The sequence below is a fragment of the Pteropus alecto genome, unplaced genomic scaffold (assembly GCF_000325575.1).
Source record: "Pteropus alecto unplaced genomic scaffold, ASM32557v1 scaffold78, whole genome shotgun sequence".
Classification (NCBI taxonomy): Eukaryota; Metazoa; Chordata; class Mammalia; order Chiroptera; family Pteropodidae; genus Pteropus; species Pteropus alecto.
In genome coordinates, this window is record NW_006443124.1 from 5,059,193 (window position 1) to 5,082,963 (window position 23,771).

Sequence of the window (23,771 nt, forward strand, 5' to 3'; positions counted from 1 at the left end):
GCGATGCGAGGGGGCGACGCCAGGTCCTGGGGCGGGGACGGCGAAGGTAGAGGGCCGGGCAAAGAAAGCGAAAGGACAGAAGGAGAGTGTAACCGGAGCTGGCGAAGGCTAGAGGTTGGTTCAGACCTAGGCAGAAAGCCAAACGAAGGCCCAGCGGCTTTGGTTTCACTACTTCTCCATTCTAGGAAAGAAAATAAGGTAATATTTACCGTACGTACTCAGGAAAGAAAGTAACTCAATCCCGACTCCGGCCGCCCCAGGTCAGAAGCGTCACCTTCCACTCAGCAAACACAACCTACCCACTCCTAACACACATTAGAGGAACATTCAAAACTACCCCGAGCTCTAGGAAGATATGGGATGCCATTTCACCAATAACACGACTCCCACTGATTAGGGCTAGCTAAACGCGGGCCACGCATTGCCATATTGAATGTTCGCCATAACAATTATCCCCATTTTACCGGTAAGTAAAATGAGGCAAATATTATTTCACTGCTCTGCATAAAAGTGAGTCACATTATTTTTAGGATAAAGTAATTTTCTCATCAAATTTTGAGCACCACTAAGTACGGGGGAAACACTGGTGAATTTAAAGTATTTCTTACCCTCAAAATTTGAATTGTGGCCTACTAATGCTTACACGGTCTAATCCCTGCATACATCTCCAGTTTCACCTGGAAGGGCACTTCACCTTACTCATCTCTCTTGGATCTTCTCTTTGTTCCCTAAATGAGCCCTGCTCTTTAACTCCTATGGGCTTTTGCACAGGCTGTTCCTCTGACTAGAGCATTGTCTCTGCCCACCCCCCATATCAACCAGAGCCCTTCCCTTAATTAACACCATCTTTAAGATCTCAACTCCAATGTCCACTACTCAGAACTACTGGACCAGTTGCCCTGTTATGAGAGTGTATAGCACCATATACTTCTTTACAACCCTTTTCACAGCTGTCATTAAGTTATAGTGTAATTGATGTCTCCTCCCAAACTCCCTTCACAGCTCTAAGCGAGTCCTGGTAGCATTTAAAAAGTTTCATTGGAGTTCTCTAATTTTTAGAAAGCTATTACTTAGGCTAATGCACAAATAAGAAAAAATCCAGGAAGGAGCATTGTTCATCAAACCAACTTCCTTCCTTGAAATTAATGTCACTTCTCAAAATAAACCGATGAAGCATTGGATCTCTTCCACAAGACATCTGCTTAAATAGCTGCAGACCATCATCCTGTCCTCCACATCTTCTCTCCAGGTCTAGCATCCATCCAGCCCCTGGCCAGCCATTTATTGAGAACCTGCTGTGCACCATGCTCTGGCTGGGGGTAGGGCCTGGGTCTTGTCCCTTTCCTCATAGACAGACTGACTTCTATATACACATCTTTCTCCTGGGGGGGAAGGTAAGACAAGTCCCTAGACAAAAGCTATGTTCTGCCCAGAGTGTCTACTCACGACCAAACTGCCTTTTTGCATTTATCTGCCTGACAATAGTGTTAACCCTATAAGAAAGAGCCCTATATCCTCTCTACTACAGGGTTAGCTGTTCCTTTCTCCAGAGTTACCACAAATCCTTGGCTTTTCCTCTGTAAGAGTCCTCTTCACTATGAATAGTAGTTCCGGGTTTGTTTCACTTCCCTCACCTACTGTAGTATTTGAGGGACTGAGTGGGTCATGGGTCACGTTGGCATCCCAAAGCTTTGTACCAGCCCTAGCATTTGGTAGACAAATGATAGCTATTCTTGAATTAAGGTGTGAGTTGGGGATCTCTGCAGAAACTTATTGCCCTTCTTATCCTGGACTCCTTATCTAGAGTGTCTCTGCTAAGGTGATGGGGATTTGCCGAGGAGCCAGGCTTCAGTGGCTTAAGTCTTCCGAATACAAAGTCTCTGACAAAGAAGATAATAGTCAGGGCTGCTGTCAACAAATGTGGCTCTGTGCCAAAGACTTAGGATACAGTCATAGACAGGTACTATTATTGTATCCATTTTAAAAGCAGAAGCTCAAGCTCTTTCCATCTCCACCTGCTGCACTGAAAAGAGCTGATATCATGTCTACACATCTGCAATGGATGGTTGTACGGAACTGCTACAACTTCCTGATAAAGAGGAACAAGCAGACATAAACCACCAAACCCAATGACCTAAAAGCCCACAACTTCCTCCGCTACAACCAGCTGATTCACCACAAGATGGTGGGCATCATGAAGCAGAGATCTGGCCAGTGAAAGCTGGCAACCTCCTAAGTGCAGACCAGCAACAAGAACAGCCGGATCACCCTCAGCAGCATCAGGCACATGATTGCAAAAACAAGTTCCACCTGGATCTGAGCATGGCTGCCATCCAACGCAGCCAGAAGCTGATGACGGTGAAGAGGGAGCCGGCCCACCCCACCACGAGCTCTTGAACCCCACCCTCCCAGTAATAAAGGTATCAGCTGACCTTCCTATAAATAAATAAATAAACAAATGAATGAATGAATGAATGAATGAATGAATAAATAAATAAATAAATAAATACAGAAGCTCAAAATCTGAGGCCCAGAAACTTGCCCAAGTCTGACAACCTCAGCAGTAGATCTGGGATTCCTTGCCTGGCTGTCTACCTTCAGGGTCAGTATGTTTAACACTGAGCTTTATTAACATCTTGGTCCTTGAGGATGACCCAGTGACATGGCCTGATCACGGCACACCCAACAGAACACACAGTGGGAAATGTGGTCCGATGAGGCCTCCTTGTTTGGACTGGGGACAGATGTGAAGCTACCTCTGGAAAATAGAGGAAGTGAGAATTCAGAGGTTTTTTTTCATGTAGCTCTTTCTCCAGAAATCCAAAGGTACAGACCTGTGAAGGCAATTGTAAAAGTTAAAATTCACATTCCTGAAAGCTTTTTTTTAAAAAAAGGGTTTATTGAGCCATATGCTAATCAGAAGAAGACCAGGTCCTGGGGCATGAAACCTAAACCATGAGCAGCATGGCTAGGTGAAGAAGGCAACATCCTGGAGTGGATGGGCTCTTTTATTCAACACGTTTTGGGGAAGAAATTTGTAAGTTGTTTGAAAGAACATACATTGGTTACTGATGGGGGGCAGGAAAATGAAGTGGAGGCAATTCTATAATAAGCGCAGTCTATAAGAAAGAAATATTTACTATTTTTGATTGGATAGACAGCAGTCCTGAATGTTCATGGTATGCAGGATGCAGCAATCTAGCAGAAGCTAATAGACACCTAGAGATTGATTCAAGGCTCCAACATACATTCAGGAATGTGAGCAGTCTTTCGTTGGCCCATAGCTCCTAACTGCTTAACTATTCCCATCTTTTTCTGTTACTCTCCAGCCCCTGCAATTTTATTTGGAACATCTCAGAATTTTTTTCTTGTCCAAGCATAAACCCTACCCCACCCTCTAGGACACTTGCTTTTTTTCTTGTTACTAATCCTCATTCAATCTAAGTCCAGCCCTTTCTTCCTAGAACACAGGAAATTGTGTTGGGGGAGGGCAGGGAAGAACGAGATGCAAGCTGGAAAACTGTTAAAAAGATCTAGTTTCTCAGTTTCAGCATGGAGAAATGAAAACTAAGAGAGTTAGTGACTTGGCCAGTGTGTTTCTGCTAAACACCTTTACTTATCCTAATACTTTCTTAATAAAGTTAAAGAAAGAACAAGTCAGCAGAAAAAAAAAAAAAATGGGAAGGGGAATTGCTCTTCAGACCAACTTCCTTCTCTTGAACTTAATTCCAGCCATTGGAGTCAATAGATGAAGTTCGTTAGCAATCTGTTTCACAAAATATCCAGTTAAATATCTGAGGGTATTCAGGAGATTGGACTGGGGTGACAGGAAGTTAATAGTAACCACCAAGACTAGAGAAAATTCAAGAAAATTACCCAGGTTGATTCACTAGGATATAGGTGGGATAGTCCTGGCAAGAGAGAGTCCTGGCAGGAGACGCTGGGGATCTTCCTTTCTCCATAGCCACCAGACAAGCCTGGGGCACCTGAGTCATCAGACGCCAGCTGGGGCAGAGCACACTAGAGGTCTTACAGGATCCTCTCCACTCTGCCCCTCCTCCCAGCAACATCCTTCATTGCAAAATTTCCCAGAAGGGTAGTGAATAGAGTGGTTGGGTGGAAGAGAAGTGGGGAGTGACCAGGGTTCACAGAGGAGAAAACAAAGTGACATTCTCGGGGTTACATAAAGTTTCGGAGGCTGCCAAAGGGTGTGTGGAGCCTAGAAGCCAGCGAGTGCCGCTGTAAAGGAAAGAAGCCAGCAAAGCCGAAGCCCTTCCCAGAGACTTGCAGGGACACAGAGGCTCTGAGGACTTGACGACCATGGTGAGTATACGGTCTTGGGGCGGAACGGGGAACCTTAGGGACTGGCTGGGGCCGCCCTGACCTCCGTCCGCTCTCTACCCAGGTGCGCGCGCCCTGCCTGCTGCTGCTGCTGCTATGGCCACTGATGCACGTTTCTGCGACCGTACCAGAGCCCTGCGAAGTGGACGACGACAATTTCCGCTGCGTCTGCAACTTCACAAATCCGCAGCCCAACTGGTCCAGCGCCTTGAATTGTATTAGTGCTGTCGAGGTGGAGATCCGTGGTGGTGGCCGCAGCCTGCACCAATTTATAAAGATCGCAGACACCGACCTGAAGCTGTACGCTAACTTGATCCGGACTCTGCCCTTGCAGCGGCTCACGGTGGGCGCTGCACGGGTTCCTGCTCTGCTTTTGTTCGCCGTCCTGCGTGGGCTCGGGTACTCCCGCCTCAACGAACTGATGCTCGAGGACCTGGAAGTAACCGGCACGCCGCCGCCGCCGCCTCTGGAAGCCACTGGGCCTGCGCTTTCCACCCTCAGTATCCGTAACGTGTCATGGGCAACAGGGGGTGCCTGGCTCGCCCAACTGCAGCAATGGATCCTGCCGGACATCAAAGTACTAAACATTGCGCAGGCGGACTCGCTCGCGTTTTCCTGCGCAGAGCTTCGCACCTTCCCGGCCCTCGTCACCCTAAATCTGTCAGATAATCCGGGACTGGGCGAGCACGGACTGACTGTGGCTCTTTGTCCGCACAAGTTCCCGGCTCTCCGAGAGCTAGAGGTACGCAACGCGGGGATGAAGACGCCCAACGGCGTATGCGAGGCGCTGGCGGCCGCGGGTGTGCAACCCCACCACCTGGACCTCAGCCACAACTCGCTGCGCGCCACCGCTCCGGGCGCTCCTGGGTGCGTCTGGCCCAGCACACTGAACTCTCTCATCTTGTCGTTCGCTGGCCTGGAACAGGTCCCTAAAGGACTGCCCTCCAAACTCAGCGTGCTTGATCTCAGCTTCAACAGGCTGAACAGGGAGCCGCGGGTAGACGAGCTGCCCACGGTGGGTAGCCTGACACTGGACGGGAATCCCTTTCTGGACCCTAGACCCCCCACGCACCAAGAAGACCCGAATGACTCCGGTATGGTCTCAGCCTGTGCCAGTTCGACGCTGGCTGTGGGGATGTCAGGAGCTCTGGCGCTGCTTCAAGGGGCCGGCGCCTTCGCCTAACGCCCAGGGTTGAAGAATGGATTGGCTAAAATTGCCCTGGCTCTGGGGAGCCTCGTGAGGACGTCTCAATCAGCCAATCCTCTCTGTCCATCTTCATTAAAATCTTATAAAATGGTCCATGTCATTTACTCAACAGATGTTTACTGAGTGTCTGCTATGTGCTGGGCACAGTGCCGATGGGGAAATACTTAGACTTTCTTCACTCCAACTCCCCAGAAACCATATCTGCCTAAGTAAAGAACTTCATGGGCAGAAGGGACAGGGAAACCTTACCTCTCTAGGGCTGCATAGGAGAAAGAAAGAGTTTCTGTGCAATCACGGCTTTCTGAGCAGATTACTAGTATCCGTGTTAAAGAGTATTTGGTAAATATGCCTAGGAAGATACAGAATGTTCCTCTCCTAGTGCACTTTCACGAGCCTGCTGGTCCCCTTCAAAGGAACTAAAACCCGGAGCCATTTGCTCATTCCTCTCGCTAACTCTCTCACCGTCACCGCCCCCCCCTCAGCAAACCTCCTGAGACAAGGGATAGCTATGCCACCTGTAGTACATAAACTTTGCGTTTCATAATTTCAGGATTCATCTTCTGTTGTGTAAAGCCCCTCTGCACACATTGGCACGCTGGCTTCCACTGTCATTCTATGGAGAATTTGGGCATGGGGAAGTGATGCAAGATTCTGTCATTAAACAATCTGTCTCTGAACCAGAGATCTTGTAATTATGTTTGTATATGTGTGTACTGTATAAGAGTTTCAGGCTGGCTTTTCGATTTGCAAATAGGATAACACCTTAGAACTTCCCAGCTTCTTAGACCCATCACAAGGCAATTAACAGGATGTGCTACATTATCTCAGAGATACAGGACATCAGCCAAGAGAAGGTGTTCCTTCTAAGAGTCCCTTCTTCATTACATCCTGGAGTCAGCCACATCCATCAGAGAGCTAGATACCTGCCTTACAGGGGACCTGCGAGAGTGGTGGGAGGAAGCATCTAAGCAGAGCCCTCTAGCCTGCCTCCCTCCAGTGTCCAGAACCACACAGATAGGAATGGAGAAAGCAAATTAATATAGGTCACCGGACCACAGACTCAAAAAATCATGGGGACAGCTGAATAAACTGTCAACCCCAGTCGGGAAACCCTACTGGAATACCCAAAAGGGACTTCATTCAGTCTGTTAGGACATTTTTAGTATCAGAGAATTAACTATTTTAAGCAGCTTCTTACATTTGAGTAACTCTGAGCACTCTTCACCAAACAGTTATAGAGCCTCTGCTCCACCTCAGGCCCTGTGTGCTAGGAGCCAAACTAGTATACAAAGATAAATCAGAAACATCCATGCCCTCAGGGAATTCTCAATACAGTAAGAGAGACACAAACATAAAATAGAGTTATAATTCAGTGGTAGGAGGGAGCAACTCTATGAGGGATGGGTGGACTGCTAACACAGGGGTCTGCAACCCTGGGGCCGAGGACTGGTACCAGTATGTGGCCTGTTAGGAATCGGGCCACACAGTGTGGCAGGCCAACGAGCGAGCGAAGCTTCTGTGTTTGCAGCCACTCTCTAGTGCTAGCATCGCCGTCTCAGCTCCACCTCAGCTCATCAGGCATTAGATTCTCATAGGGGCACCAGTCCCTGGTGCCAAAAAGGTTGGGGACCTCTACTCTAGAAGGCTGTACAGAAGACATTTAATCTGGGTCTTGAGAGGTGACTGTCACTTCCTCAGAAAGGACATCCCAAACAAAAATAGGCAGCATGTTAAAAGTCTCAGAAACCAGAAAGTAAATGGCCAGATCTGGGAATTATAACCGATTAGGTGGAGCTAGAGATCACGGTGATAGAAGCTGGAGATATTCATTCATTCAAGTGCCTATAATATGTCAGGCACTATGTTAAACCCTATGAAAATAGCAGGAATAAAGTTGTTAGGAGTTCAGATTCTGGTTGACTGGTGGGGGGTGAGAGGAAGACAATAAACACGTAATATATCAGACTGTGATAAGTGCTGAGCAGTGAAAGGAAACAAGTGTCGAGGATTGATATGTTAAATAGGATGTTAGGGAAGGCCTCTCTGATAGTGGATTTTTGAACAGACATCCAAGTGATTCAGAAAGAGCGTTGGAGGATATCCAGAGAATAGCATTTCGGGCAGAGACAACAGCAACTACATAGATCCTGAGGTCTTTGGGATGTTAAAGGAAACGATAAGCTAGTGTGGCTGAAGGAGAGTAAGCAGAGGAGGTGGGGAGAATGGTAAGAGATGAGGTTGGAGAGTAGCAGGGCCAGATTATGCAGACCCTTATAAAACAATGCTGCTCAAAACACGGTCCAAAGCAAGAGGCAGCCCGAAAATTGTTTATTACTGCACTACGAGGAGATAAGTAAAAAGGTCAAGAATAAGTATTTTAAAACTTTATAAAATTTCGCATTGCAGCAACATTTCTATTTTATTTTACGAAAGTATCATCTGTGGATTAGAACTTTAAAAAAGAAATTAAGTCCTGTGCCATTGTTTGAGTAGCTCTGTAAATATGGAGCACAGTAAGGACTTTAGCTCTTGCTTTTAGTAAAACTAGGAGCCATCATCTCTCTCCTCTGATCTTAGAGGGAAAGTTTTCAGTCTTTCACTATGTTTGTTGATTTTTGTTTTATTTTTGTTGAAGTTATGTTCGTTGATTTTTAAGATGAGAGAAATAGCATGGTTGTGTGCTGATGGGAATAATCCACTAGGGAAGGGAAAACTTGATGATTCAGAAGAAAGAAGGGAGTCATACTGGAGGACTGTTCTTGAGTATGGAAAGGGGACTGGTACCTAATTCACCAGTGGAGGGATTGGCCTCCATAGAAATAATCAATTTATAAGTATAGGCTGGAAGGCAGAGTACCCGGGCAAAGATGTTGGTGGGTACTTGTGGTAGCAGGAGTCTGTGGAACTTCTATGAAATTGAAGCTCTCAATACAGATTGTCGTATGGCAGGCACCTTCTCATTGTTCAAGGTTCAACTCAAATGTCACCTCATCTGAAGGAGCCCTTCTTGCCTCATCATTCTGATTATGACATCCTATTAATTTCTTCACATTAGATATCAATTGGAAATCATTTTTCCTTATATCATCAGTTTTTGTTTGTTTAGTACTGTGTTGTAAGCTGCATGAGAGCAACAATTGTATCAATTGTGTTCAATTCTGACTAATCTCCAGTCCCTAAAGTAGTGCCCAGCACATGGCAGGTGGTCCATAAATCCTTACTAAATAATTGATTGAATGAATGAGAGAAGTGGGCTGAAGCCTTTATTGCTCCCATGAGTTAGGTGAGAAAACACTGATTTACTTTGCTTAGGTCAAATAAAAAGATTTGCCTAACTGAGGTTAGAGTTGTGACATGGTTCCAGTTGCAAGGCATATGGTATTTTTTGATTTCGTTATTGCACAGCAGCCTAGGGGTAGGATTTATTCATTCAAAATCATCAGGGATGGGGAGTACGGAGGGCAGCCCGAGTGAGGCCCAAAGATTTAGCAAATTGTATTGATGTGCGCAAGGCTGGAAAATACGCCCTAGAGAAGGAAGGAAGTGACTCAAGGAATGAGAGAGAGACTAAGAGAAGCAACGGATCCACTTCCATGTGGCACAATAAGGTCAGATGTCCGGTATGGTGTGACGAATTTTATCCTGCAAGGGTAGGATTGGGTAGGTCATAGGACTTCCTCTTCTGAGCCAAAATCAATCTCCCTATAGCTTCCTCTTTTGTTCCTATTCTGCCATCTGGAACCAAACAGACATCAGTTGTTTTCCTCAGAAATCCTTATACTCCAAGTCTAGAGTTTTTGTTCTCTTCCATGAAGTCTTCTTTTCTTTAACATCCCCTCCCACCACTTCCAATGTTCAGAGCCCCCTCATTCTCCAGATCATGGCGGGCTCTTTATGAGCCACTTAGAATGAACTACAATGGGAGATATTTGCACAATGACTTGGATATTTGAGGATTTAAAAAATCTCCTAGTTTCTTTTTTAGTATGGTATTAGATATGATAGGTATGATATTGTAGGTATGTTTAAGAAAGAGTGCTTGACAAAAACATCACAAAAAAAATTATAGTCCAATATCTTTTATAAATGTGGATGCAGGAACACTCAACAAAATATTGGAAATTGACTCCAGCAATGTTTAAGAAGAATTATACACCATGACCACCTGGGATTTATCCCAGGAATACGAAGTTGGTTTATATCTATACATTTGCAATGAATATCCTGAAAATGAAAATTAAAAAAAAATTCCTTTTACAATAGCATCAAAAAGAATAAAATACTGAGGAGTAAATATATCAAAAGAGCAAACTTACACTTCTATAACTACAAAATATTGTTGAAAGTAGCTAAAGATCTAAATAAATGGAATAACATTCCATATTTGTGGAATGTTAAGATGTCAATTCTCCTCTAATTGATCTACAGATTCAATTAATTTTTATGAGTCAAACTGATTTTTTTTATAAATTCACAAGATGATTCAAAAGTTCATGTGGATTTCAACATATGTGGAATGAACAAAACAATCTTTTAAAAGAAGAACAAAGTTGGAATACTCACACTTCCTGATTTCGAAATTAGTGTGAGGCAACACTGATCAAAACAGTGTACTGGCATAAAAACAAACATAGAGATCAGTGGAAGGGAAGTGGAGTCCAGAAACAAACCCATGTTTCTATGGACAGCTGATTTTGATAAGTATGTCAAGAACATTCAATATGGAAAGACTAATCTTTTAAACAAATGGCACTGGGACACCTGGATATCCAGATAAATGAATGAAGTTGGACCCTTACCTCAGACCATATACAAAAATTAACTCAAAAAGGAACAATTAACTAAATGTAAGAGCTAAAACTATAAAGTTTTTAGAAGAAAACACAGATATTAATCTTCATGACCTCTTATCTGGCAATTAATTCTTAGATATGATACCAAAAGCAAGAGCAACAAAAGAAAAATGATAAACTGGATTTCGTTAATATTAAAAACGTGTGTATCAAAAGACATTATCAAAAAGATGAAAAGACAACCTACAAAATGGGAGAAAATATTTGAAAATTATATACCTGATAATGATCTAGCATTCAGAGTATATTTAGAACTCCTACGACTCAGCAACAAAAAGACATGAACCCAAGTTAAAAATGGGAGAAAAGACTTGGATAGCCATTTCTCCAACGAAGATGTACAAATGCCCAAGAAGCATGTGAAAGATGCTCAAAATCATTGGTCATTAAGGAAACACAAGTCAAAAACTCAGTGAGGTACCACTTCACGCATACAGTGTGACTCTAATAAAAAGAAAAAATTGTCGGCAAGGATATGGAGAAACAAGAACCATCATACATCACTCATGGGAATGCAAAATGGTACAGCCACCGTGGAAACAGTTGGGTGGTTCATCAAAAGTTAAATATAATCACCATATGACCTATCAATTCCACTCATTGGTATGAAATAAAAGACATATGTACATATAGATAAGTGAAAATAAGAGAGATGAAAACATTTGTCCACACAAAACTTGCACACAAATGTTTTAGCAGCATTATTCATAATAGCTAAGAGGTGGTAAAAACCCAAGTGTCCATCAGTGGATGATGGATAAACAAATTGCGGTATATACATACAATAAAATATTATCCAGCCAAGAATGGGCATGTATTAATTCATGCCACAACTTGGATGAACCTTGAAAACTAATGCTAAGAAGTGAGATGCTAACAGTCACCTATACTATGATTTCTTTCATATAAAATATTCAGAATAGGCAAATCCACAGAGACAGAAAGCCGGTTCCCTGGGGAAGAGAAAGCAGGGGAATGGGAAGTGATTGCTTAATGGGTGTTGTTCACTTTTGGGGGGTGATGAAAAAGTTTTGAAACTAAAGAGAAATGATGGTCACACAACATTGTGAATACACTAATATCACTGAACTATATGCTTTAAAATGGTTAATTATATGTATTGTGAATTTCAGCTCAATTTCAAAAAAGATTCAGAGGGAGGAAATTAAACTGTAAGCAGTGATGGACCATAATGACAAGTATTATAAGTGGGAAGTGTAGGGAGAAATGGAGTCCTAGTGAATGTCTAGTTCTGACTGGACAAGGATGAGGTCATCACAGAGGAAGTGACACTGGAACTAGGGTTTTGAAGGAGAAGTAGGAATTCAAGTTATTCTAAGCGTAGGATGTGAGATAAAAAGGGTTCCTTAAAGAAAATGGGTGGTTGATGTTTCCTGCAGAGGGAATAGAATGGACAGCGAGGCTCAGGGAGATTCCTGGTTGGTGAACACATTGATGTGCTGCTGGGGGGGTGTTGCACCCCAACTCCACAGGGGCAGGAGCTCCTGCGCCTAGGACCCTTCCGACCTTTCCTATGTACCTCTTCATTTGCACCCTTCATAATAAAAAGGTAATCATAAGCACTCACTTGCCTGAGTTCTCCGAATCATTCTAGTGAATTACTGAAACTGAAGGGTGGTCATGGGAACCTCCAAATCTGTAGCCAAGTCAGACACTAGTGCAAGTAACCTGGGGACCACACTTGTGGCTGGCATCTGAAATAAGAGCAGTCTTGTTGAGGACCTTGCATTGTAACATGTGGGATTTGGAGCTAATTCCAGTAGTGTCAGAATTGGATCAAAATTTAGGTCACCTAGTGGTGTCAGAGTATTAGTGTCAGGCATAGTAAGCATAATGAGTTTTCTGAGTTCTGTAAGTTGTTCTAGTGAATTATGGGACTTGCAGGAGTGGTGAGAACACCTGAAAGTGTAGATAACCGGTCAGAGGGAGGGAGGACTGGGGGCATCTGAGCTTGAGACCAGTGCCTAAAGTAAGGGCAGTCTTGTGGAGGGCTGTCCTCTTAGCTGTGAAGTTGGTCAAACTCTGTGGTTGGTGACAGAAGTCATTTCATCCTTACACAGAACATTATTCAGCTATAGAAAGGAAAGAAACACTGACACATGGATGAACCTTGAAAACAAACTAAGTGAAAGAAGTCAGTCACAGAATGGTGACATAGCGTAAGATTCTATTTGTATGAAATATTCAGAATAGCAAATCTATAGAGACAGAACGATTAGTGATTGCCTAGGGGTGGAGGGTGATTGGTTAAGGAAGTCATAGTAAAGGGAACCAAGTTTCTTTAAAAATGATGTAAATGTTCTAAAATTAACTGTGGAGACAGTTACACATATTTGCAAACACACTAAAAACCATTGACATGTATACTTTAAATGGGTGAATTGTACAGTATATGAATTATATCTCAATAAAGCTGTTATTTTTTAAAGGGGTGGTTATTTTCTATATATACTGAAATAGGTATGGATGAACTAATAAGACATCTGGGATTTGCTTCAAAAGAATCCATTGAGATGGGGAGGCGAACAGAAGGAATAAGACTGGCCATAAGTTGATAATTGCTGATGCTAGGGGCTTGGGGTTTCAATATATTATTTGCTACACAGATGTGTTGAACATTTTTCATAAGAAGAAAAACAGAAGCCCATGCAATTTTCTGACTGACTCAGAAAAGAGGGGACTCTCACTTTTGGTAAGTTATTATTTAGTGGCCCCACCCAGAGAGCCTCAGATCAGGGAGATGAATTATTGAGGGGAATCTGAGAGGCATGGAAGCCATGGAGTGTAGAGAGGCAGTAAGTGCAGGGACTGGTTTGGGCCAGGGCAGCTCAGACCCCTTTGCCCTCACTGACCCTTCCGCCCTCACTGACAACCCACAAGCCATGCTGACCGTGGTAGTGGAAGTAGAGTCCGGGAGAAGATCAGGTAAGAAGCGCACACATTCATTCTCAGAGGCAGTGCAGCCTGGGAGAGCCTCTTGGGAGAGAGAGCGGGCTAGGCCATCTTAGATTAGGAAACGGGGGCAAAGGTTGAGGGCAGGACTCAGGAGTCCTGGGAGCTCAGTTTCCCTCATGAGAGTTAATAGGAAGTCCACCTTTTTCAGGTTCTGAGGAGATCTGTCACCCTACGCTCCTTCTGGAGGGGCCCAAAAGCATCCACCTGCTTCAGCCAGGGACTCTGGATCCACAGGTGGAGATGGGATGAGGGGCAGGAGGGGCAGGGGAAGATGAGTGTGACACTGCTAACCCCAGCCCTGCCCACAGGAACAATGTTTCACCTTTGACAGAGTTCTGGGCTCTGATTCTGCTCAGGTAGGGGGTATTGATAGGGCGATGGGAGGAGGATGGGAGCCCTCAGGGCCCTGGAGCCTGCGATGCTGAGTGCTTCCCCAGCCCTTTGCTCAGGCCAGGCTGGGTCAGGGCAGCTGAGACAGGGGACTGTGCCTGTGTTTCCCTGCAGGAAGCAGAGCGGGAGCTGCTGGCACAGGTCCAGTCCACACTGGGCTCTGTGGGCCAAGGATACAGTGTGGCCCTGCTGCTTCGGGGTCGGGAAACAGAGGAACCCCGGCTGGTGCCTCAGGTGAGTCCCAGAGGAGCCACCAGGTATGAGTGTCATGAGGCTCCGGTGTTGCCTCCTCTAGGTGACTTTTGAGAACCTTCCTCTTCTTACCGTAGCTGGACTTACCGTTGCCAGGGCCAAGTTACGCAGCTATTGAAGTTCAGGGAAGGTGGGAGGCTGGAGCCGATGGGGTAAGGGTCAGGCAGGGGTGGTGTGCGAAGATCAAATATCCAGGGAGGTCTAATTTTCACAGTTCTTGGTAATACTAATAATTATAATAAACTTGAAAGTTTTGGTTTTTAGACTTCATCAAAATGCCCACAAATCAAAATAGCTGCCTCAGAACCTTGTCATGGGCCCCACCCTAGTAAACAAACAGCAGGTCCCACTAAAAATGTCTGCTCACTTGTCTAGCTTGCTGTGAACCATGAGGCCTGGCCCTGTTTCTGTCCTAGACACCATTTCCCCAACACCAAGCACAGGGCACAGCACAGACTTCGCCCTCAGGAAGCAATGAAGGACATTTCTTACTCAATCCATTTCAATCCCGACTGAAGCCCTTTTTCCACTTTAGCTGCTGCAGATGCTGTTCGAGGAAGCTCTGCCCTCCAGGGGCTCTGATTCTGTGCTCAGCACGCTTAGCCTGGTGCAGGTGAGACCTGGTGGGGAGGAGAGGCCTGGGGAGCCAAGGGCAAGATCATGCTGCAGAAAGCCTGAGGCTGGTAGGCAGCCAGAAGAGCTTGGGTCTAGCTCCGCTTTGCTTCTCACTTGTGTGGGCTGGCCTCTCTGGGGTCTTCTTTTTCCTGCCTGAAATGGCTGAATTTTGGTGCCTCGCTTGGCCCACAGGGCTCCAGTGGAAGGATCATGTGAGCCAAAGGCTGGGGAAAGGCTTTGTTTGTAACAGATGTGCTTGTGTGATCCCAGCTCAGCCCCAGCGGGAGGACTCAGGACCTGCTCTCTCCAAGGGCAGAGAACCTGTCGGTGCTAGATGTAGCTCCTCTGGGCTTGTGAGTGTTAAGGGCCCAACTGGGGGGAGGGTCCAAGGATGCTTGTCTTAAGGCAGACTAATGCCCCCAAACCAGGCACTTAGAAGTTTCTCCCCACTGCTACCTCAGGGGAGGAAAGCCCTGAGCTAAGGGTTACATTTACAGGGCCTGGGTTTGCTCCCAGGACTCCCTCTCACCCTCTTCCCTTCATTCCATGTTCCCATCCCTGTTACTCCTCTCACTCATCCACTTATACCTCTTCAGCTCTGTCATTATCATCCTGGGTGATTTGAGCATCTCACTGAGCAGAAATTTAGTTTCTCCATTTGTAAAATGGGAGCAATCCTAACTACCCTGTTTCCCTCACTGGGCTGATGACAGGACAAAAAAATGAGATCATGAAGATGAGAGGCTTTTAGGGGTCATACTGAGCTTGGAGCCTTGGGGATGATTCTTACAGGTTCCTGGGACCCCCATGAACTTCCCAAGCAGAGGTTCTACGAGAGCTAGACAGAACTTTGCTGCTTAGAGCTGAGCTCAGCCTCTCTTTCCTCCAGGGTGGTGGAAGACGCCAGTGAAGTGGAAGTGTCTGACTCAAGAGCTGCCTCAGAGCTGTACTTGCAGGCCACAACGGGTGAAGGCAGGTGAGGGCAACAGGGTACCTGACACCCGCCCTCCCCACCCCCCGCTCTTAGGCATTTGGCCTGATCCCACCCTTACCCTCTCCTCCACAGAACCTGTTCTCTGCTTACTGTCACCATGTCCCACCCAGGGCCTGAGCCTCCTGAGGGGACTGGAACCCAGAGTGTATGGCGAGGAGCCTTGAGGATCCTGCAGCTCCCAGGAGCCCTGTAAGTCTGACAGAGAGCCTTCTGACTGGTGGTGAGCAGGGACGGGGTGGGGTGTGGTAGGGGGTGGTAGTAAATGAAACATGGATGCTGAAGGCAGCATCCGAGTCTCCTCCTTTCCTTATTTCTGACAGACAGAAGGACTCGCTTTAGCATTTCTTGTAAAGCAGGTTTACTAGCATTGAATTCCTCTAGCTTTTGCTTATCCAGGAATATCTTAATTTTTACATTTTTGAAGAACAGTTTTGCCAGGTACAGAATTCCTAGTTGACAGATTTTTTTCTTGCAGCACTTTAACTATGTCACCTCACTGCCTTCTGGCCTTCACAGTTTTTGATGAGAAATTTGTTTTTAATCTTATTGAGGATTCCTTGTACATAAGAAGTTGTTTTTCTCTTGTTGTTTTCAAGGCTCTCTCTGACTGTGGCTTTTGACAGTTTGATTATAAAGTATCTTGGTGTGGATCTCTTAGAGTTTATCTTCCTTGGAACTTTTTTGAGCTTCTTGGCTGTATAGATTCACCATCTTTCATAAAATTGGGGAAATTTTTAAGCATTATTTTTTCAGTCTTTTTGCCCCTTTCTTTCTCCCTCTTCTATCCCTCGGCTCCCATCATGCATATATTTGTACACTTGGTGGCATCACACAGTTCTCTTAGGCTCATTTTCCTTCATTCTTTTTACTTTCTGCCCCTCAGATTGGATTTTATTTGAACTATTTTTAAGTTCCACAAGATTCTTTCTTGTGCCTGCTCAAATCTGCCCTCTAGTGGATTTTTGATTTCCGTTATACTTTTCAGCTCTAGATTTTCTTCTTGGTTCCTTTTCATAATTTCTATCCTTCTACTGATATTCTCAATTCATTGAGACATCATTTCCTTGATTTCCTTTAGTTTCCCGAACATATTTAAGATAGCTGAATTAAAGTCTTTGTCTAGTGAATCCAATGTCTGTGTTTCCTCAGGGACAGTTTCTATTAATTTCATGGTTTTTTCCTATGAATGTGAGCCATAGTTTTTTATTTAAATTCCTCATATTTTTTGGTTGGAAACTGGCCAATTTGAGTATTTTTATAAAGACCATATTTTTCATTGTGTCGGTCTCTTAAGTCTCCATCCTTTTCCTTAGTGCTCTGACATTTTGGATATGATGATGTGGTAACTCTGAAAACCAGATTCTCCCTTCTCAGGGTTTGCATTATTGCTTGTTGTGGGCTGGAGCCATCTGTTTGCTCAGTTACTTTTCCTAACAATTTTTGCAAAGATTGTATTCTTTGTGGTCACTGAAGTCTCCATTCTAGTATCTCAATGGTTAGCCAGTGACCTGATATCGAATTCCTTTAACTCCTGGGACCAAAAAATAAATAAATAAAAACAAATAAACAAACAAACAAATAAATAAAAAAGAAGGAAGAAAGAGAGAAAGAAAAGGGAAGAAGAAAAAGGAGAATGTGGAAGAGGGAGAGGAGGGCGGGAAGGAGAAGGAAAAGAAACAAAATTCTCCAGGTCTCTACAGACTGGCTCTGTATTGAGTCACTCCAATGCTTAGCCAGGCCATTTATAGCTCTGCCTTAGCCTCACTTCCTGCCATTAGTCTCACTTCCTGCCATTAGTGAGCCTAAAAATCAGCTGGAGATGAAAACTTATGGTCTTTTCAGGTCTTATATGAGTGCGCATCCTGCCCTGGGCACATGTGTGGATTTCTAGGTTCTCCAGGACATGTGGGAACTTTTCAAAGTCCTTATTCCCTCCAAATCTCACTTCCCAGTTTTTCCTCTGAGTCTTTCTATTGTTTGCTCCAACTGTTATTTTTGCTTGTTCTTTCATCTTTCAATGTTTTGGAGGTTTTATGTTTTGAAGACAATGTTTTCAATGTTTTATGTCCTGTGGCATAGCTGCTCTGCCCTGAAAGAGTTCCAAAATAAGTGGAACAAAGGGAAGCCCTTTTGTTGGTCCTTTAGGGGAAAACTTAGCCAGTCAAAAAGAGACAAACACAATTCCTTGGGAACAAGATCTGCTCTGTTCCCTCCAGAACCAGGTACTCTGCCCACTACCCCGCAAATGTGGGCTGTTTTCTACAAAACCATCTCTGTGCTGGGGAGGAGACTGGGGCTAGGGTAAGTTAAAACATCATAAAGATCTCTTGCTATATTTAAGAAAATATCTTTCTCTTGGTTAAGCATTTACTTTGTTGCTATAAACCTTTGACTATCTCCCAGTATTCTAGTAAGGTTGATTCTGGCCATTTTTGCCAGATGTTTCTGGGGAAGAACAGACCACAAGAGTTCGCTATTCCAACATTTTTGTTGATGTCACCTTGCTTTGCCGTTTTCAAATTGGGTTAGTTATCTTTTCTTATTGAATTGTAAGAGCTCTTTATATATTGTGGATACAAGTCCATTTTTTTACTATGAGAATACAATATTTGTGTAATTAAAAAATAATAATAAAATAAAGATCTACACAAATTGTCCAGTGGTGCACAAATGTTACTGGAAATAGTCAACCTTTCTGTCAGAGTGTGATTTGGGCCGATTTCTTTCCTCATCCATCGATGGACATCTTTATTCCTCCCTCTGGCAGAGACTGTCCCCTGCTGCAGGTGTTGGCTGGTAAGGTAGCTGGTGCGGAAGTGGAGGGCTCTCTACCCTGGATTGTCTCATGGCTCCTGGAAGGAAATAACTATAGTGGCCTTCTTCTTCGCCTGGACCCTCAAGGTAGCCTGGGGAAGGTGTGGGGTTCTTTGGGAAGCTCTGGGATCTGGTCTTGGTTCTGCCCCACCCTCTCAACCAACCAATCAAAGCCTCAACTCCAGACCAGAGAGAACCTGACTCTCTAGGAGGACCAGGATTCAGAAAGGTCCAGGGGTGACTAGTCTGCAGAAGCCTGGAGCAACGACTCACCTTTCAGAGAACTTCAACAATTTACCAAGTATTTTTACAGACTAATACCTTTGATTCTTACTATGACCCCATGAGGCAGATATAATTTACAGATGAAGAAAGGGAAGATCAGAGAAGGAAAGGCACTTGCCTATAGTCACACACCCATTAAAATCAGGCTTCTGTGAAATGATATGATGTCAAGGATTTGGCAGAGGTCAAGTGGAGGGTATAGATCAAACAAGAATGGCCATCAGTTGATAATTGCTGAAGTTGGATGATAAGTAGATGGATTATCTATACTTTGCATATGATTGAAAATGTCCATAATAAAAAAGTTAAAAATGAAAACAAAAACAAACTTTGGCCCTCTGTCTCCAAAATCAACAAACACACATTCATTTGGCCACCACAGTCCTAGACCTCCCTCTGTGCAAGGCCCCATGGATCATGGAAAACAGGTTGGAGCAGTTCACACTCTCAAAGATAAAGCAATGAGACCTGACTCATGTTTACAGGCCAGTTTGGTATCATGATTAAGGCACAGGCTTTAGTGTCAGACAGACATGGGCTTGAGTTTCAGTTCTGCTGCTCACCAGGAAGTTGCCTGACCTCTCTGAGCTTCAGTTGCCTCATCTGGAAACTGTAGGGAGAGACAGGATAAAAACTTTTTAGAATTGTTGCCTCACTAGAGTGTTGTGTGGAAAAAAAGAGACAATCCATGAAAAGCCTTAGTACAGTGCCATCAAGCACATGTAAAGGCTGATGGGTGTTAGCTGTTTTTACTATTAATAAAAAATTACAAATACTATAGGCAGTATGCTTTGGAGTCCAGAGGAAGGAGTGATTCATTCTGAGTCTCCCCTCACTAGGCAGCAATCTGAGCTTGCTCCAGGCTGCTCTCATGGGGGCTGCTGGAAGGAGGATACAGGTGAAGCAGGTGAGTCCCACTCTATGGGATGCAGCAGAAGAGGTTCGAGCCCGCCGAGCCGGCCTGAAGAGCCTGCGTTCAGGCCTCCTAGGGGACTCCTTGACAGAAAGTGGGGTCAACCAGCTGGGCAGGGCATTGCGGGAGTTGCAGGTAAGCAGTGAGGCCTGGAGGAGTCTGGGCCAGCAGTGGCTGGAATCCACCTTAAACCCTCTCTCCACAGTTGGTAAAAGCCTGGAGCCAGCGCTCAGGAAGCCGGATGCTCAAAGGGGTCAAAGCTGAGGCCATGGGGCTCCCAGAACCACAGGTATGTCTTCTTATCCAACCTCTTGGGGGCCGCTCTGATGTCGCCCTTCCTTTCCTCTGTTTAAGCACTATGAGGGGAGCCTTCCTTCATTAACTGATTCCCAAACATTTATTGACCACTCACTATGTGCTGGGCACAGTGCCATGTAGGCTCAAGGAAATCTCTGTCCTCATAACATCATATCAGTGTTCTAAAGGGCTTATCAACACGGGGTTCTATGTGGCACATAAGTTAGTCTTGGCAGGGGAGGGAAGACTTCAGGGAGGAAGTTGATTCTTGGAGGATATGGCCAGCAATGAGTGAAGAATATGCTAGGCGGAGAAAATAACAAGGAGTTTCAGAAGTGAGTGCTCGATTTCTTTGGGGAACTGTGAGCAGCTCAATTTGTTGGAGAATAGAGTTTGAGGAAGAGAGAAGAGGATTGGTCATGCAGGGCTTTGTAAATCTATTGAGATGTTTGTACCTTATCTTGAAAGTCAAGGGGAAGTCACAGAACTGTTTTAAGCAGGGAGGACAACATTGCTCCCCTTATTCAGGTGAGCGAACAGAGGCTCAGAGAAGGGAAGTGAGTATCCCATGGTCACTAGGATAATCAAAGGCAGCACAGGTGTAAATGTCGAAGTCCTTAGACTCAATGTGGTGCTCTTTCATCCCCTTAGGATGCATGGCCGCTCCTGTGTAGAAGGGAGAGCTGTCTTCCAGGATTTCCACAGGGTGGCTGGATGCTATCCCACCCAGTCTTTCCTGGTTTTCCCCTTTTCATAACTACTTACAACTTGTTTTTACAGCCTTGGGCCTTGGGAATTAGGCATGCAAGCTCCTAATGCTCTTTATCCCATTTCATAGTATCTACAACTTTTATCAGCTTTTTATGGATGAGGAAATGGAGACTCAAAATACTAGTCACTTTCCTGAGTCATACAGCTAAGAAAAGGAGGGGCTGGGCCCCTGACCTGTCTGATTTCAAAGCCCTGAGCTTAACCCATGCTGTTGTTAAAGAGGAAGGTTGTGGAATTCCCACTCCTGATATCTTCTCAGCAGGTGACAAATTCAGCAGCCAGCCACAGCTCAGGTCTCCCAGGGGAGCCCCAAGGTGGGTCTGGGGCTTGGGGGTGGAGTTGGGGGTCTTCTCCACCTTTGATGTGCTTAATTGCATTTTCCTATGGTGACAGGAAGAACAGCATCTCTGAGATCTGGGTCCCACCAAGAGCATCTTCTCAGGGACTCTGAGGAACAGGTACCCTCATGTACCCCAGAACAACTGGAAGCTGTAGGGGGAGTAAAGAGTTACAGAGGTGCAGAGCCCAGTTAATATGTCTCAGGCTTACCTTGCTCCAACATCAAGGAGAAATATGGAGCTTCTGGCAAATAAAGAACCTGAAGGTCTACTGGATCCCTAAGGGAGGGACATGGGATGGAACTGTTTTCCTACTGGGCTGGATTTCCTACGTGATCTGTAAGCCTCCATGGCATCTCTTGGCAGAGCCAATACTTCTCTCCCCACATGGCCTCCGAGTTTCTGTCCAGACTACATGCTCTTCCAGTCTAGTTAGGTCCTAGATGTAGTTGTGGGAACAGCCCTGGTAAAGGGATTCTGTTGGAAATGCTGGGCCCTGCATCCCAATGCTTTGTGTCTACATGGGCTTCTGGCTGAGCCTGGACTGATGCCACCAAGGCCCAACAGGCTCCAGATGTGGCCCTACAGTTCTTCCTGGCCCAGGCCCGGAGGCAGAGACTGAAAGAACAGCAGCAAATTAGGATCCAAGAGGAACTGAAACATTTGGAACAAGAGGAGGAGGAAGAAGAGGAGGAAGCAGGAGACCAGGTCAAAGGCCTGATGGCTGGAGAAGAGGTGAGGAGAGTTATGTAGGGTACTTGAGTTCTTTCTAGTCAGGCCAGGCACCATGCTGGGGGCTGGGATCCAGTGTCAGTCACAACAGACTGGGCCATACCTTTTTTCCTGACCCTCACAGCTTTGTGGGGTAGAGATGAGGCAATTCTCAGTGCTAAGTGCTGTGACAGGGGGAGGTAGGGACTTGTAGGAACAAAGAGGTGTACCTGACCCAGGAGTGGGTCAGAGAAGATGACATCCGAGCTGAGACTTGACAAACAAGTCAGCCAGAGGGATGGACCAGACAAGGGCAGTTCATGCTCATCCCATGGAGGCACTCCGTAAATATAATTTGTTTGAACAAATTAAAAAACAAAACTTATATGCATGGGGTGTGGGGTGGGGTGGGGTGGAAAAACACATGTTCTGAGAGAGGACAATACTGCCTGAGCAAAGGTCCAGAGAGAAGCAATGGCAAAATGAGTTCTGGGTATTGCAACCTGTCAGTCTGGCTGAGGTCTGGCAGGTGCATGGTCAGAGGCAAGGCTAACGAGATCAGTATGTGCCATGCCTCTGGATTTGGACTTTACCCCAAGGATGATGATGAACTGTTGAAAGCCATGTCATCTCAGCTCTGTTCCTCACTAGCCATATGAATTCAGGCACGTTACATTACCTCTCTGATCCAGTTCCCAAATCTGTAAAATGGTAACTCATCTTATAGGGTTGACATTGGATAAAATGAGATCATACACATGAAACATATAGAACAGAGGGGGCACACAGGTGGCACTCAACAAAGAGTAAGTGTCCCTTGGTATCCACAGGGGATTAATTCTAGGACCCCCATGGATACCAAAATCCACCGATGCTCAAGTCCCTTACATAGAATGGTGTATTTGTATATAACTGGCACACATCCCCCATGTGCTTTAAATCATTTCTAGATTAGTTATACCTTACACAATGTAAATACTATGTAATAGCTGTTATCCTGTATTGTTTTGGGAATAATGACAAGAAAAAGTTTGTACATGTTCAGTTCAGACACATAACCATCTTGGACTGACCTAACTACATAGTACACGTCAACAACAACGTAACATTAAAAAAATATATATTTTCAAACTGTGGTGGGTTGAATCTGCCAACATGGAACTCGTGGCTACAAAGGGCTGTGTTATCACTTAAGGAGAGACAGAGATGGCACCGGGAACAGATTGTGCTGAGACTCCAGCTGGAAGCTCTTCAGGCAGAGCGGGACACTGCGGAGCAGGACCTCACAGCCCTCTATGACCTGCATGTGAAAGCCACCCGAGCTCAGACATGCCATGTGCTACAGGTCAGTGGGGACAGAAGGCAGGCCTTGGGCTGGTGACAAGGCTGGCTGACTGACAGATGTCTCTGAATCTGGGCACAGGTATTCCAAGCCTGGCGGGGGCTGTGGGAGGAACAGACCATGATCACGGAGCATCACCACCGTAGCCTGCTGGCTGGCGTCCTGCAAGACACCATTGACCTGGCCGCACAGAACCAGGAGCTCCAAGCCCAGAACCAGCAGCTTCGGCAGGGTGTGCATTGGGCTGGATCCCGGTTCTAGGGAGGAATTTGGTGATCAGGATTCCTTCAGGGGCAGTTTCTTCTCTCCTCATTCTTGAGGGTTTTAAAAGGGAGAGGAAGTTGGGATGTAATAACCAAGCTAATCTTCATTATGGATAATTAATACCATCATTAACCAGGTCTCATCGTGCCAGTCCCTAAGTGCCTAATATCTACTATTTCATTTAGCCTTTTCTACTATCTGATATAATTGTAGGTAAAATTGACCCCCATTTCAGAGATAAAGCAACTAAAACTAGGAGAGTTTAAGTTATTGCCAAAGGACAGTCAGCTAGTAAGTGATAGAGCCAGAATTCAAGTGCAAGTCTGGTTGGCTATAGCTCTACACAGCAGACAGTAGTGGTTCACAAGCTGCAGCGTGCCTCAGAATCACCTAGGAAGCTTCTTAAAA

General features: G+C 45.2%; 2 protein-coding genes across 2 annotated transcripts; both read left to right on the plus strand.

The window, feature by feature from the left end:
- Window positions 1–3,805: 3,805 nt before the first annotated feature.
- CD14 (CD14 molecule) lies at window positions 3,806–6,190 on the plus strand. Its single transcript, XM_006923029.3, has 2 exons — window positions 3,806–4,323; window positions 4,406–6,190. The coding sequence occupies exons 1-2, from the start codon at window positions 4,321–4,323 to the stop codon at window positions 5,522–5,524; spliced, it is 1,122 nt and encodes a 373-aa protein (XP_006923091.1). The 5' UTR covers window positions 3,806–4,320; the 3' UTR covers window positions 5,525–6,190.
- Window positions 6,191–13,199: 7,009 nt separating this feature from the next.
- LOC102892300 lies at window positions 13,200–23,771 on the plus strand. The gene is made up of 12 exons (XM_015597944.2): window positions 13,200–13,347; window positions 13,526–13,611; window positions 13,882–14,001; window positions 14,555–14,632; window positions 14,905–14,987; window positions 15,524–15,610; window positions 18,396–18,529; window positions 19,567–19,775; window positions 19,846–19,929; window positions 21,605–21,790; window positions 22,956–23,102; window positions 23,181–23,771. The coding sequence occupies exons 1-12, from the start codon at window positions 13,200–13,202 to the stop codon at window positions 23,358–23,360; spliced, it is 1,542 nt and encodes a 513-aa protein (XP_015453430.1). The 3' UTR covers window positions 23,361–23,771.